Source organism: Bombus flavifrons, chromosome 11 (assembly GCF_040668555.2).
Source record: "Bombus flavifrons isolate JBK064 chromosome 11, iyBomFlav1_principal, whole genome shotgun sequence".
NCBI lineage: Eukaryota > Metazoa > Arthropoda > Insecta > Hymenoptera > Apidae > Bombus > Bombus flavifrons.
In genome coordinates, this window is record NC_138452.1 from 12,943,199 (window position 1) to 12,960,145 (window position 16,947).

Sequence of the window (16,947 nt, forward strand, 5' to 3'; positions counted from 1 at the left end):
ACTTTATAAAAGTAATATGTCATTTAATTAGTTTCGTTATAGGCATATTTTAGTAGGTCTAAAAGACATACTTGAGAACAACTTAAACAACGATCGAAATTTTTATGATTTTAATCGTTCGTAAAATCGTACGTAATTTTGTGCTTTATTATATTTTTAGGTCGTTCGTTCAATTGGTAAATAAATTATTGTTACTGATAATAAAATTTATTACGATTTTATATGCTACATATTCTATATTTTCGCTGAAACAAGTAATATGGGTTAACTTTATATCTGAAAATACGTGGATTAATTTTAACGTGTGAATTTTTTAAATAAAGTTTTATTTGCATCACTGAAAAAAATAATTAACTTATCTACTACTATAATTATTATTATTTATTATAACTTAAATTTAAAAATACGCATTACAAAACACAATTAACAAAGTTATATGAAATTGTATTTAGAATATTACCGAGTGTGTAAAGAATTGTAAGCTAAATGATTCCTTTGTAAAAAAATTTTATACTTTAGAACATGCTTGACTTGAGCTGAAGTACGCATTTGGATATAGCACTATACAACGGTATCACATTTTAGATAAAGCCCAGCAGTTTATTATAACGCAAGGATAATATTATATTTACATTTTTAATCGACGATAATCTTCGTTCGATAAATTTTACTATTCTTCCTATGCTATAAATTACACATTACAAAAAAATGATGAGGTTTATATCACGTCAAACATTTTATAAGAATATAAATAATAATATAATTATTTAAAAGTTATCGTACTAAATTAGATGAATGTTTGGAATTTTTTAAATGTTTAAATATTGGCGTTATTTTCCACGTGTTAGTGGTAAGAACGTTAGCGTGAAAAGAATTTACATTTTTGAAAATTAATTCTGAAAATAATACATGTATATTTTGAAAAAAAAAAAACTCAAAAGAATAAAATATCATATTACAATTTATCCGATGGTGTCAAGTCTCTTATCTTAATTACGTTCTCGTTTTCTGTAATTCGTCGATTTCGTAATTCGTGCTTAATAGCGTTTTATTATTTACATGCACAGATATGTTCTACACATCCTTAATAAGCTACCGATTGTGAGCTAAAGTTGCTCTATATAGATAGGTATTTCTATTGGACACGTGGACTCTGTAGCCGTTTCGATACGCAGCAATTACGAACGAACGAAGTACTAATACGTTAGTTTTGCTGTTGAATAATTTATACAGAATAAAGGTGTCTTAATTAAGAATACGCCTATAAATTATAATTAGAGCAATACACTTTTCTTTTGCTTCTCTTAAGTTCTTTTTTAGGATTATAGATATTTTATAAATTCATTTGATTTTTAAATTTAAAGTATTCAAGCCGATCTTATCAATAATTTCTAAAGAAAATTATCTGAGGGGACATGTCGCTAGCAACGGAGGCACGTTAGTTAATGAAGCAGGGTCTCTTAAATTAAGTTTATGCAGTTCTTCGTCCGCTTTGTTATGTTTCAACTCTTGCTGAGTGTACAAGAATTTGTTCCACTCGTCGATTCTTGGATGTGCTAGATGCTATATTTACAGAAACATGTATATTTACAATCTTCAATGTCGAAGAATAATTAGAAAACGAATTAAACGATATATCGATAATTTAAAATAATTATTTACGAAGCTAAATTAGTGAAATACTAGATTAATAAAAAGTAATATTACCTCGGCAACATCGTACACCCAAATCTTTCCAGTATCATCACCAACGGTTACGTGTAAACCGCTCGGTGTCCATGAAACTCTGTTAAGAGCCGGAGAACCATTTATCACAATACTAGCGGTGGGTACTTCAGTATCTTGATTCAGATTCCATAAATCTAATCGTCCTGAATCGTCTACCGCGGCAAACAGAGCTGGATGGGTCGGTGACCACGCAACGTCATAAACATAATCACCGTTGTGCTCGAAAGAATATAGAGGTTTGCTCTCCTTAAGACTCCAGAGCTTAATCGTCCAATCGATGGACGATGTTAAGAATAGATGCGAGAAATCTATTCCACCTTGTACAGCATGTGTGCTAATTCCTGTAACTGGTCCTTGATGGCCTTCGTAAGAATCTGATACACCAGCTTTTGTACCATGACGACAAGCTATCGAACAAATACAGAGAGTTAGAACGGTTTGTAGGTTAATTATTAATTTAATTTCTTTTCGCAAAATTCGTTTACCGGAATATACAGTTCCTTCTTCGCTGCCTACAACGAAATTATTAACATCGCCATGGGGGAACGCCAAACAAGTGGCGGCAATTGCTTTCGATTGTTTAGTGTGAAGCTCCAATGTTTCTTGCGGTTGTGACAACATGTCCAAACTCCAGGAGCACAGTTTGCCATCGGTCGATATGCTTATCAAATTGTGCGCGTTTTGTGCCCCAACAACGTTTAGACAATATACAGGATGCTGAACATAAGAACTAAGATGTGTATATCGATCATCGAAAGCAATCGTCGAGACAAGTCACGTTTATACCATCACGGATAAAATTTCATCTTTTACGGTACATTTTGTATTATTTTACAGATCAATAAAGTTAAATAAATGCAATTAAATCGTTATTATCGTTCGACGTTAGGCGACGACGATATTAAAACAAAATTCATCTGGACTGAAATTTCACCGATGACAGTAAAGTGACTTTTTATCAAACGACTTACAGTATGCGCGCTTGCCGATAGTGGAGTACGTTGAATAGGAGTTCTCTTTTGTACTCTATTGTCCCAGAGAACGATTTGTCCGGAATAAGTACCTCCTAAGATTAAATTAGGATGAAATCTTGCAAACGTGGTCGACATAACCGGAGACTGACAATGGAAAATAAATTCCGGCGTTGTTTTCTTAAACTTTGTGTTCCAAATCAAACACACCCCATCGGGATCATTTGGAGTGTCATCGTTATTGTTATAGGAGGCTGCAAGAAGTTCTGGAAACTGAGGTGACCAATCCATCGAGGTCACACAACGATTACGAGACCACCGATCGCAGAAGAACCATCGATTTAACCATAAACGCTGATGACTCTTTTCGTCCCTATAAAATTGACGAACCTTTTCGTCTATTAATCCTTATTTACTTGTATCTCGTTTAATTTATTTAGGAAGAATTAGCGAATGATTGGTGTATAGCAATTAGAATAATTAAATCCTAATGTTAAATGATATTTATCTTTACTCACATTCCATCTTCACCATCCATGGTACCGGTATAATCGCTATAAATATTAACGGATTCTCCTAATGCCCTTTCCACAATTCTACTAGTACGATCAAGGAATCGTTGAAAATCTTCAGATAGTATAATCATTTGTTTCTCTTCTTCGCTGAGTTCTTGTACTGTAAATTAGTATTTATATCATTAATTATATAGTTTGATCGCGGTAAAAACTATTTCGATTACTTTCAACGAAGATCGAAAGAATATTCGGATCCGAAAGGCTCCGTATTGTATAATTTAAGACAAAAGAAAAATCACCTTCTTTAGGTTTTTCTTTTTCCTTTTCTTGCTCCACTTGTGTGACCGCTGGCTGCACTTCCTTAACCTGTGGTAAACCATGGGGAAGAATTCCAGGAGGAAGCTTGCTTTGGAAACCATCCATATGCGGCAAACTGTTCTCTTCGTCTTCGGCTTGGCCATCATCAAATGTCAAAACTGTGGTGAATAAGCTGGTTCCGCCACGAGTACCCTAACTTGGATATATCTATCTACCTCTGGCAAATGCCCTACTTTAAGAATTCGAATGCTCTACGTTGAAAAAGAAAAGAAGAAAAAGATAGCTATACTATCTCGTAACGCTACATGATAAACGTCATTGGCATCTCCTACAAGATATTCTACGTAAAATAATAATTGCAAGAACCTATCGCGTCAAAATCCGAACTAGGACAGAAATGAATAAAAGTAAAGAGCAAAACCGCGATGCATTCGTATATTTGTGCAAATTGTGCAACTCTTATATTGATTATTACGCTTAACTTTGAAATGTATTAGCTACCATGTAATTGAAACGTCACAAAAAATAAAATAAACTTTTTGCAAATAAAGAAACTGCGAAAGCGTCGAGTTTAAGGGATGCAACTCTCTTTCAAAAGTTTTCGTAAAAGCGTATAAAAGTTACGTATGTGTATACAAAAAATAATATAAGAATAATAACTGATTGAAAGATGAAAAATTATACAGATATTAGGAGAGGCGACTAGGTTGAATCACATGCATTGACATTAGTCACGTATGTATAAGAAGGTGGACTGCTTGTTGGTGGATTACGTAAATAAAAATCGGATTTTAATCTGAGATATTTTACGATTGACATGAAAATCATCCGAAAACATATCTCTCCACCCTTCGTTTTAGCATAAATGCAGATGAAATGGAAGAATGAGCCGAAGTAAATGAAAGATCGATCGATGATTTTTTAAGTGAAGTATACGTTACGTTATACTGTAGGTATATAAAACATCGATTCATAAATGCTTTCAATAACAGTACCCATTAACGAATAGAGCTCTCTTTTTTCTCGTCAACTTTTGAACATCGAAGATTATACAGAATCAAAAAATAAAAATACAAAAATTGTGATATGTTAACGCAACTTCCCAAGTCTCATGCAGCAGCTAGAGAACATGTAATTTATATAAGAACAAAAAAAAATATTAAAAAAAATTTTCTAGTTCATATTTATACTTCAAGAAGGAAAAAAAAGAAAAAAAAAGGAAAGAAAATTGCCTCTAAGTGAGAAACGAAATGAAAATGATAATGATGATTTATTATATTGTACTTCGATCATGCGTAGCGAAATATGACGAATGATTGAACAAAACCATAAAATTGTATGTATGACATCTACGCATGCAGGACAAATGAAGCAAGTTTTTACAGTTATGAAACAAAACCATAGAAAACTACTTAACAATCTGATGATTTATCAAGCAAGTTCGAGTGTAATTTGATAGTACAAGTTCCCTCCTTTCAGTGCATACAAATACAATAACTGAATAGAAGAAAAAAAACGAACAAAAAATTATTGGTCGAATGCAATTTTGTGAAAATGAATATAATCCTTGTATCGGTGATATTAATTAGGTAGAGTGAATCGTCTCTAGAGAGGATTACCTACCTGTAAATTCGTCCTCCCATTCTAAACCAGGATTTAGATTGTACTCGTCTTGAAGGAGGGAAAAGAAAATGTCAATCAATCACGTGTTTTATCATGTTAGTTATGTTTGTATCTAATTTCACGTCTCTCATAGAAAATTATTGATGTATGCCACAAAAATATATTTACATATCCTTCATGGATATAACAAAACCTGTTAATTAATCTAAAAAATAGCACGCGAAGTATACGCTATAAATAGCCTTATCGATTAATTTTGAATCCAATAGCATTTTGATCGAAAACAGTTACAATTACGTATAAGATCTATTCGTTAATGTTTTCTCCTTTATCATGCAAGATACATCAACAATTAGCTAGAAAGATTGAAATGGCAATATTGGATTGGAGACGATAATATTAATTATAAATATATTTATATACATGCAAATAGTATAGTAATATACCCTATAAACATCATCATATTTGTTAACAAGATTACGCTCTAAAGGGATCGATAAATAATATAAAACTTTTTCTGATCTTTGTATAAAATACCTATTATATACTTTTAAATTTGATTTTCTAACAAAATTCGTCATCTTCGCGATATATACATACTGAATTAATAAATCCATTTCTTATAACATATTTTTCTAACATTAATTTTTGCAAATTAAATCAATGATACACGTACATCTTACGAAATCGCAATCCCTTTAGGCTTTTCAACAAACTTCAGTTAAAAATCATCATATATATGTATACTGTAATCTCTTTATTCATTTACAACTACGTCGCTAATTTAACGATCTAAGGGAATAGTAATTTTTTAATAAATCGATTCCATCGTAAAACGCAATATTACAAAATTTGGGAAATAAGTTTTTGTAGAACAACAACAAAAAAAAAAAAAAAAAAAAGAGGGAAGAAGAAACGAAGACGAAGAAAATTGACAAAATTGAAATATTTTAACATAATAGACTGACATCTCCGACTATTATTAATTTACATGAATGAATTCACCATATTCCAATCCGTTTGAAAGATATGAAATAAAAATAGCTTTTATTAAAAGAAAAGTATTATCACAAAGTTTAAATAATACGAAGAGACGTTTTATCGGAAGAAAAATATTAATAACATTTGAAATACGTATTATTTTCACAAAATGTATTTCTATGTGAACAAACAATTTCTAATTTTTACTAATTCAATGAACTTTCTTGCTATATCATTTTCACAAAAAACGAAACCGTGCTGTTAAAAAGCAACATCTGCAAATCGAACTTTTGCGACACTAAAAGCTCAAGCCACAGAACTCGTTGCTGTGTGTTCTTTTCTTCTATTTAAAAAAAAAAGAAAACTTTGTTTATACAATATTTACCAACTCTAACACCATAATACCCGCTCCCATGTTAGTATACTGCAGTAACCCAAGTAACTACGAAAACTATAACCGTGAAATCGCGCCGAGAACTCTGGAAGGTGCGTTAAGTTGTGACAAGATTTGTCAATGGATATTCATACAATAAAATATTTTTTGTTTCAGACAATCCCAGTTTCAAACAATATCGAATAATTCGATAAATCGTTTAAATGTACTCTTTATTATAAAATCTTATCAAATATCAGAATGTTAAAACATCTATAGTTCACTTTAGAAACTTTGATAGTGCGAAAAATTTGTATTAATGAAAAAATTGGCAAGGATTACTTAATACAGATCGGTCATATCACTTTTATAAAGTTTTATCAGCAAATATGATTTTATTCTGTAAGAATTACTCTATACTATAATTATGTTATAATTCGAGATATATTTCGGTTAATAGAAAAGATATCATTGAGCGTAATAGAAATATAAATAAAGTACAAAATTTAAATTTTTTACGATAGAATTTTTTAACTCTGTCTGTAAATGAATAGTTAGTTAAGTACTCCAAAGGTAGTCTACAAATTTTCAAAATATATTTATTTAATGCTAACGAATATAAAGGCTAAATATTTTTACTATGTATTTAAAGTATCGGAAACATGGAATTACATTTTGCAATTCAACTTCTGTACAATAATCTTTTGTATGTGTTCTGTACATTGTGTTTTGCATATAAATTGGTTTCCAATTTTTAACAAGTATTTAGTATTATTATACTTCGAATTGTAAAATTTATACATTTATGCGTGTTTATTTCTTCTCATTTAAGTATCTATATAGTGCATGCTTTCATAAATGTATAAATGTTAAAATATTTCCGTTTCAGAATCGGGATGTCAGATAAATTCTCAAAAAAATGATAAATACAGAAACTAAAGATAGGATACACAAAAAAAAAAAAAAAAAAATATTGATATAAGAAGTAAAAGAGCCAAAAAGTCCAAAGCAAGATATAAGGTAGCGAAGATATTCTAGATTCTGGGTGGAGAGTCATTTTGTATGTCTACAATACTGATAAATTTTATTCAAATATAGCTCACTTCGCTATTAAACTTTTACATGAATATTTGAGCTGAAGAGAAAGGTAGAAAGAAAGAGGCAGAGAGAGAGAGAGAGAGAGAGAGAGAGAGAGAGAAAGAGAGAGAAAGAGAGAGAGTGCATTCTCTAGCTTACTAGCTAATCCATGTAATGGTTCTCTTACCTTTAAAATTTATTATAATTTTAAAAATTTAGATTTTCGCATATGGAATTCATCTTTTACATATCTATTTCGCCCTAATGCTTTAAATTTGTATCTCGTTTACATTTTACATATTGTCAATTCTAAGAGAATAAATGGAATATATCTAAACCTAAATCTGAACCTAAAACTTGTTGAAAACCAAGAGAAATCATAACTTACCGTAATAGTCGAATGCATGAGCTGAGAAGAGGAGGGAAAAAAATTGCACTTAGTTACAATCTTTTAAGAATGCACTACACTAATAGCACCTCTCTACACTCAGACTATAAGCATTTTAAGAGAAAAAAAGTTTCAATAATAAAATATCTAGAAAAAATCAAATAAAAAGAAAACAATATACGATACTTTTGCGCCAAATGTTTATAATTGGAATTGGAATAAATAATATGTTTCATTCTTACTAACTTATTTCAAAGCATTTATAGCATTTTTTCTTATTAAAATTTATATTGCACGTGCTCGGTAAAAATATATTTGCCTTTATAAAAATAAGTTATTTCTTATAATCGTTTGTTAGATACTAAATAGAACTGAAGTTTTAATCGTACTAAGGAAAAAAAGAAAAAAAGAAAAAACAAAAAAAGAATTTTATACGCTGAATGTAGTTAGGTGGGTATAGATTTGTAAATTTTTATATTGTGCTGTGCTGCGGTTCCTACACGTAAGAGGAAACATACATATTCAATACTTCTTGCATTACTGAAGTACGATTCAAACAGTATAATTTCAATCTCTGCCGTAATTCAACACCTCTTAAATTTTGTACCGACTATGTTTAACAAGAAGTTATAAAACATTTCTTATCGAATGTGACTACCAATGGATGCTTTTAACAAGCAATATTCAATATCTCACTTACATTCCTTGTCACACTTATTTCCACCCCCCTAAGTTTCTCAGAAATAAATTTTGCTATAAATTGTTCAAAATAAAAGTTTTGTTAGAGTACTAGACAAGTTTATAATGCACTACATTTTGCACACTATAATAGATAAAAAACAATAGACATGACATACAAACATTTTTGAACATAATATCCCTTTTTAAGTACTAAACAAAATACTAAGTAACTGGATTTCTAATATATTATAATAATTGTTACAATTAAAACAATGTTGCTTTCTACGAATATTCATATTCACAAATTATTAAAGCATCAATAATAATCATCTATCTGTTTGCTATAATAAATTTAATGCTAGCGCACATGAGTCAAGGTATACTAACTTATTGTTGTAATAAACTTTAAATTTTCCCAACAAACAGGACGCCTAATGTTAATATATTGTATAACTTTAATAGACTGTTAGTATATTATTAAATTAAATTATATAAAGCATGTTAGAAGCCTATTTATGCAAACAAGTGGACGTTGTATATGGTAGTGATAGATAAAATATATATATTACAACTGCATAATGTTAGAAAACTAAAATTTTTAATATTCTTTAAAAATTCCTTTCTTCTACTTCATACAGCTGAAAATATTTTTACTTAACTCAACTTTATTCTCTATTGTACTCAATTCAGAGATTAAAATGGGAAATTTCTAAATTCTTAATATTTCAATACATCTATATATCTTGTATATCTATCTCCATATACAATATTTGTAAATTAACTGAGATTGTAGAATCAATCAAACATAATCGTCGTTCAGTTCAATTTTGATAATATCCGATACTACATAGAAATACGAATAGAAAAGTTGATAAAAGTTAATATAAATAGAAACTATTATCAGTTTTGATTCTACACTCCTCTGTTGCGAATATAGATATCTGTGTATCTACCTCTATTATATATTGTTGTACAACAATTATAGGAAAGGTAATAAAAAGAAGACAGAACATACATAGGTAGTTTGGTGCAGACCCACCTTTCCTGGGACGCCACCAGTCAGTCTCAAAGTAGCCTGCGGAGTAAGAGTGAGTTGGTGTTGTTGTTGAACAGGAGGAGTAGATGGTGTATGCAGAAGAAGATGCGGACAGTCCTTATGTCCAACACCAGTTGATTTGACCGTTTGTATCGCAAGACAATGGAATACGCGTATATTTAATAATGCCGCAAGTTCAGTTAGGTAACGGGACACGCATGTAACACGTAATATATCCCACATTTTTATACCAAATATCTTTCTTAAGTTTAACAATCATAAATAAAATAATACTTTATTATTAGAAACACTAAAAAAGTAAACTTTATTATAAAAAGATATATTTCAACGAATTATGTTTTATTTTAAGAATGATATATTCAAAAATATTACTGTTTAGTATTTGAATAATTCAAAAAATTTGTAGTAAAGTAGGTGGTATAAGAAATGGAATTATTAAAAAACCCCAACTTTTTGACAGTTTTTATAAATGTTTATATAATTAAGAAGAAAATTCCAAGATAAATAAAAGATTAAGAATCATAACCAACTGAAATTGCGGTTTAATAAAACGAAAGTGAAAATAAAAAAAGGAAATAGTTTCCATCACCAAGAAAAATAATATTTGTTTCCATAACCCGATTTTGTTAAGTGTTATCCATTTCTACTAATCCTTCTTCTACAAAGTATGTAAAAGTGTACAAATAAAAACATTACAACATCCACTATGTAATTGTTAGAATACCCTTACATAATATACTTGAATATCACGATAGACTTATTATTTCCTCAATAACATTAAATTTACATTAAAAGCACAATCTTCTTTGTTATTATTCTTATTAATGGTAACAACAAAACATTATTAAAGATAATGGAATTCACTTGTTAATATATGCAAAAACTGTTCAAGCAGATATCTTATATTCATGATTATAGTTATTCTTTTTTAAGTGTTGAAAACTGCTGGAAACTTAGTTCAACAAAAGCTAATACACACAATAAAAAAATAGATAAATAAAATACCAATATTGCTACAAATATGTGACATGCTATTTTTAAGTATGAACAAACTTTAAGAATATGTAAGTTTCCTCATTAGTTAAAATTAATCATAAAATACAACATAAATGAGTAAACCAATTCTCATTATTATCACAATAAAATCAAGATCACAAATAAAATAATGTGACTGGTTGTGTGTTATTACACAAAGTATGTATTATTACATCTGGCTATGGTATTAGGTACCTATTAATATTGTCAGTAATGGCATATATGTTTTAAAAATATACATTCTTATATACACCACCCACTTTACCATATTCAACCATATATAGGCATATGTGAAAGTGACAGCATTTTTCAAAATACTAAAAAATTATCAAACATTTTATAATCCTTTGTATTCTTCTGTGAACATAATTCATAAATTTAGATATTTAATATCTTCTAACTTTCAAAATTCAACTACAATGATTTTCAATCTTTAATAATGCATAGAGAAAAACAAGCTATAAGTTAGGATGAAAAAATTATCCTTATTTACAAAAATCTTATTGTGTAAGATTTTTTTTACTAACTTTACAAACTTTACCTACTATACCAACTAACAAATATATATTGATTTGAATTTATCGATGAATATACCGATCCAACCAAAATCTTGGTCACAGAATAGCTAATTTTTTATAGAAAAACATTTTTATAAAAATGTTTGCTTTCTTAGAACAAAAACGGATTGAAAATTCAATTGAAATCAGATAAATGATCAGCACTTATCATTGAATAACCCACTATCTTTATCTATGCCTAAATATTATGAGACCAAAATAATTCTAATCCTTATTGTTATTTTACAAGCTTGACAATATTCTTCCTTGTGTTATCGGACTACATCTATTCATCAATGCATCAAACTATAGTAATAGAGAATTTTATTCAATTATAACAATTGTAAAGATATATTAAATGTCTTATATCGTAAATAAATGTAATCATACGTGATCGAGTAACTACTAAAAGTTGATCTTTTTCTACAAAAAGCTGTGCAAAAAATTTTTTTATATACAGATCTACACCTTTTGTAATTCAACTACTAATTTTCATTGGTTTTTAATTCTTTACTATGAAGAAATATAAATTTACATTTAAATGAATCTATTATGAAATTGACAATTTTAGAATACAAAGGATTAACAATCGATACAATAAATAAATAAATAAATATATAAATGTGACTAAATAAAAAATATATAATAATAACATATATTTCATTATAATCAATTCATTCTTTATAAACGTGAAAAAGATTATATTTTCTTATATTTGTGTGATATTTTAATTCGATTAAATTAACATTAGCGTAACACAAATATTAAAATGTTTTAAACGATTATATATAGTTCTAAATTCACAATTAAGAGCAACACAAAAGTGCAATTATTTAAAAATTGAATATAGTGACTCACCGTCGTGAGATGTGTGCGATGTTTGAATAGTTTGTGTTTGTTTGGTATAAACAACTGGTTCTTTCGGAGGAATATTGGTATGTGCCACAGAAACAATCGTTAGTTCCCGATTCTTCTTCCTGGCACTGCTGCTATCAAAAAAATGATAGAAATTAAATAATCCAATATATATCTTTATATAAAATATACGAAGAACTATCCAATATAATATAAATACCTCTGAGCAGAATTTATACTGGATGGCTGTAAACTAGCATCAGGAGTAGCATTAGCACTTTGTTCCGGAGTCAAAGAATTCATACTAGATAAACTGGATAAGACATCTGCGAACAAAATAAATTGTGTCAAAGTAATATCTATGAAACTAAAATAAACATAACATTAAAATTTAATTATTTACCTGACACTGGTGCTACACCCAAGGATGAAAGCATAGCATCCAATTCTTTCCGATGATCTTTATCCGTTCCTGCAGCACGAACTGTAGCTTCCTCAACCTTTAATACAAAATTTTAAGAGATACATAAACATGTAAAATGATTAAGAACATTAAATTTAAATAAAAATTTCTTACATCTTTCTGTTCTTTTTCTCTTCTACGTCTTTCCTTTTCTTCTCTAATAGCCTGAAGTTTGGCTTTTTTTCTTTCAAGTTCTGCTTTTCTGTCAGACATCATTGTGCTACTTTCTTAACACCTAAACAATATTCGACAATATAACATTAACAAAAAACTTTGAGGCTATACGAAGAGATTTTGATCATTATTAGGATTATAAAATCCTTGACAGGTTTCACGAAATTTATTAACGGAACTTCAACCGGATTTACTGCGATTATTGATTTCTGTTCTATGACGTCAGTTTTAGGTCAATTTTTGTCCCGTGATAAATATATATATATATAAATAATAAATATTCGCAGATATGAAAAAGCAAACGATTTAAAAATTGAAAAATGTGGTATAGATATGAGTAACACAATAATTAATATTCATGTTACAACGTTCTGCACTGAATTCAATGAAGAATGTCCATCTGTCATGTAATAATATTTACGCAATGAATTAATTCGAAACTTTCCATTTTAGTTAGAAAAACGTAGAATACATTCACCTTTTATCGTGCAACGTATTTCACAGGTACGAATGCCAAAAATGATCGTAGTTTCGATTTCTACATCATCTAATCGACCCGCCCGACATGCAAACCTTTTGCATTGCAACAACAACGCCACGGTATCAATGTTTGGTACTAAGTACTAACGGAATACCCGATACGATTTCCTGCATGTCCATATATGTAATTTGTAAATGTTTTCGATAGATGGCGGTAAAGAAATCTTCTATGGGCCGCTATATATATGTATCTGTATTTTATAAAATTATACTTGTATTTAGCAAGAAAAGATAAACGTTAATGTTGAGATACATATTCACATATATTTGCAAGTAATATGTCTTCGATAATTTTCTCAAAAAGTCCAAAATTATTTTTTCACAATTTACAAAAAAGATCACGAATTGCAAATAAAGATTTCATAAACATTTTTTCTAAATTAAGCATACTAGTTTTAAAGCTGTTGTAATATAATTGAGAATCTTGTTACACAAATAGAATCAACATTTCTTAAATCAGAAATATGTATGCACATATGTATATATTATGCGCATTATGTATGTCATGTACAATGTATACATTTGATTTTATGATTCATATTGCTGTTCGCGCACTCTTGCGGTAGGAATAGAATCAAAATATTTTACGAGTTTAATTTGAACGCGTCGTGTGTGTGTGTGTATTCAAAATAGCGATCGTTTTTCTTTTTTCTCCTCATTTGACGAAATTTTCATTAGGCATCATAAGCAAGTAAGTGTCATTGATGTACTTTTAATACGTTAATCGATACAGTGGAGTACTTTGTAGAGTATTCTCCACAGAAAAGTATTAACCTATTTATGTCGAAAAACCATTAGTTTAGTAGATAGATTAACTTTAATTTGTCAAATTCAGCGCATGAAAGACAAGAAAAAACGTAAACATACGTAAACGTAAACATAAGAATACTGCTCTACGTCTTTTCCTCTCTTTCACACGTTAAATTTCATATAAACCTATGTATATGTTATATTACATATACATAAATATATACAAGTATATGTTGTAACATATGAGCATTGAATAGAGGCGCCGAATTCAAATATTGAACGGTATATAAATAATTCTAACTATCGAATATGCACTGAATCGATAAAGTAAAGTTTTTAAACAGTATTTTTAAATACTAAAATATAGCAATGTGTAAATATAAGCAATAGTGTTTTTTGGTTTATACTATACTTGGTGGATACTATAATATGTATATTATGTATATATATACTTGATGAGAATGAAACAAAAATTTGAATGTACAATGTATGATGCACATGTATGTGATGTGAAATGTTAAATCATATATTAATTTATACTTATTTTAGATGTTTTGATAATTCGATTCTTATCGCAATACTGGTAATATTATCTTATGCAGGATATTTCGATACGGGTAATACAATCGGATATGGGTGAATTTCTCATGAAAAGATAGTTCGAAACTACAGAATAGCGACTTTTTATTTGCTGTTTCATTTTTGAGAAAAGTAATTTAATTTAAAAAAGAATTTGAACTTCCCGTAAAAAATTCCTCCTGTTCCTAGAATTCCTATAATAAACACCTGTAAGAATCGATTCTGGAACCGTTCTGGAACCGACCTAGAATCAAAAAAATAATCCACCGAGATAGAAAGATCCCTCGTAGTAATTATCCAAAATAAAGTTTAAACGTAATTGTTTAAAAAACCAAAGTCAATATCAAAGCTATTTTCACACACAATCCCCTCTTTTTCATATTTCATAAAAAGATTGAGAATAAAGAACGATGTTTTTTACAAATTCACACAGGAATTTACTACGTTAGCTGGTCTGTGCCAATACTGCTGCTCATCGCTATGTGTATATTCTTATTCGATATAATAAACTGTCTCGCGAATATCACCTGGCGGGGCAAAATTCAACGGCTCATGATTTATCGTAAGACACGAAAAAAGAAAAAGAAACAGATAAAAAAGTACATATTCGATATCACCAAAAGTTGGGTTGCTTAAAGAATCGCATGCATATTCCTTTTCGCAAAAGCGTGAAAGTCGAAAATTAACTCGGTAAGAAGTTCCGTAATGTACTCGACGTTACAAAGCAATTGCTATTTCAAGGAAATAGCGTAGTAGCAGGAAGGGAAAGAAAAGAGTAAGGGAGAAGGTTGATCATGGAGAGTTAGTTGGGTAGCATTGAGACACACGATCAAAGAAGTTTTCTAAATTCAGCCGCGAAATTAGCTTGACACTAATTTCACAAAGAAGCACGGGCAAGGCTAAGAAACCAGGAAAAAGATTGGCCAAGGGGGAGGCCATAGCTCGCGTGATGTTTCATACCGACTTCGCGTGTCGAACTCTGATTTGCTTTGTTGAATCAAGTGTATACCGGCTGCTATATCGCTCGTAAAAGCGAATAAGATAGTGCATTTTCCCTTCTTTTATATCTTCTTACCCACTTCGACTTCGTTATTTTCGTCAATAATTAGATTCACGATAAAACGTCTGATTGTCAGTCGCTATCTGCTATTTTAGACCTGGTACTATTAGGATCCCCGTATTAACTCACTTATTTTAATACTAATTTATGAAATGGTATTACATGAAATGGTAATTACATACGCTATTTTCAGTAGGAAAAAGGTATGTTTGTCATACAAGAGTATGTTTGTCAAAAGCTCCAAAGAAATTCTATAGAGGATTAAAATTCCAGGTAGTCTTCACACTGATAAATCAATGTTTTAAAAGTATTACAAATAAATACATAAAATTATCGAGTAATTTGATAAAACAATGAAGCAAATTACGTTTTCATTTAGATAAAACATAGCTGTAATTCGAATTTATTCGTCTTGAGTTTAGTTTATAGTTCGATATTGGTTTGATTATGCTGATTGATGTTTTCGATATATACATAATTTAAACGAACGGTGTTTGGAGAACACAAATAAAGATTTATCGATATACATAAACCACGACGTATAAATGAAATTTGGATGCTAGATACTGGTTATAAACATTGTATTCGCATACATTGCATCCAATAGTCAATGTATGAAATAATTATTTGCCGTATTTGGTACTTGATTTTTTGAATCAAGTATTTTGAGTGTTATTAGGATAAACAGAAATAAGAATGCGATTCGTTAAAATAAGAATTTACGATAGCGTCAACGAATGAGAAAATGAAAAGTATACTTATAATCGCTAGATAACAATTATTTATTACATGTAAATTTGTTTGATTTCTCCTCGATATAAATTTTTACGTACAATTAATTACATACAAATACATATATCACTTATTTATATTGTATCGGGAAATTAACTGCTTCTGCAGATTCTCCTATTTCATCTGTATTAGCTCAAATTCGGCGATTTGTCGGATCCATAGTGTTATGAATACACGTTGTTACCTATTACGTGTCCCGCAGGAATCGAATATCCCGCTAATATTTCGCTAGTCCGACAGTAATGGTAGATAGCCGAATATCGCTTTTCAGGAAAAGGAAACTGGAATTTACATGGATTTCCTTTCGTCGTTACGTCGCAATTTCTGTTCATCGTGTCGGAAACTATATAGTCTCGTATGTTCCCACGAACCTTGTATGTTTGCCAGATAAGTGGAAAGCCAGTGACGTAGGTCAAACTTTTGGTGGATT

General features: G+C 29.7%; 1 protein-coding gene across 35 annotated transcripts; it reads right to left on the reverse strand.

Moving 5' to 3' along the window:
- Window positions 1-307: 307 nt before the first annotated feature.
- sw (cytoplasmic dynein 1 intermediate chain short wing) lies at window positions 308-13,409 on the reverse strand. 35 transcript variants are annotated; one of them, XM_069123221.1, is made up of 14 exons: window positions 13,275-13,409; window positions 12,737-12,857; window positions 12,563-12,659; window positions 12,380-12,485; window positions 12,163-12,290; window positions 9,671-9,730; window positions 7,975-7,995; window positions 5,156-5,203; window positions 3,514-3,690; window positions 3,218-3,374; window positions 2,700-3,072; window positions 2,214-2,445; window positions 1,708-2,135; window positions 308-1,563 (listed from the first exon to the last, which is right to left on the reverse strand). In XM_069123221.1, exons 2-14 carry the CDS (start codon window positions 12,836-12,838, stop codon window positions 1,402-1,404), a joined length of 2,091 nt encoding a protein of 696 aa, XP_068979322.1. In that variant the 5' UTR covers window positions 12,839-12,857; window positions 13,275-13,409; the 3' UTR covers window positions 308-1,401. The 35 variants fall into 35 exon arrangements, with proteins under 35 accessions (XP_068979322.1, XP_068979308.1, XP_068979330.1 ...); XM_069123207.1 differs by having other exon boundaries at window positions 9,671-9,808; XM_069123229.1 differs by having other exon boundaries at window positions 3,514-3,666; window positions 9,695-9,730; window positions 12,163-12,293.
- Between the last annotated feature and the right edge of the window lie 3,538 nt (window positions 13,410-16,947).

What these genes read in the sequence shown, in the direction of transcription:
- sw (XM_069123206.1), bottom strand. Translation starts at nt 12,838, where the DNA reads ATGATGTCTGACAGAAAAGCAGAACTTGAAAGAAAAAAAGCCAAACTT. An exon ending in GAGAAAAAGAACAGAAAGAT is followed by an intron (nt 12,660 to 12,736) that starts GTAAGAAATTTT and finishes TTTGTATTAAAG; the next exon opens with GTTGAGGAAGCTACAGTTCG. An exon ending in AAAAGAAAAACCTAAAGAAG is followed by an intron (nt 3,375 to 3,513) that starts GTGATTTTTCTT and finishes ACTAATTTACAG; the next exon opens with TACAAGAACTCAGCGAAGAA.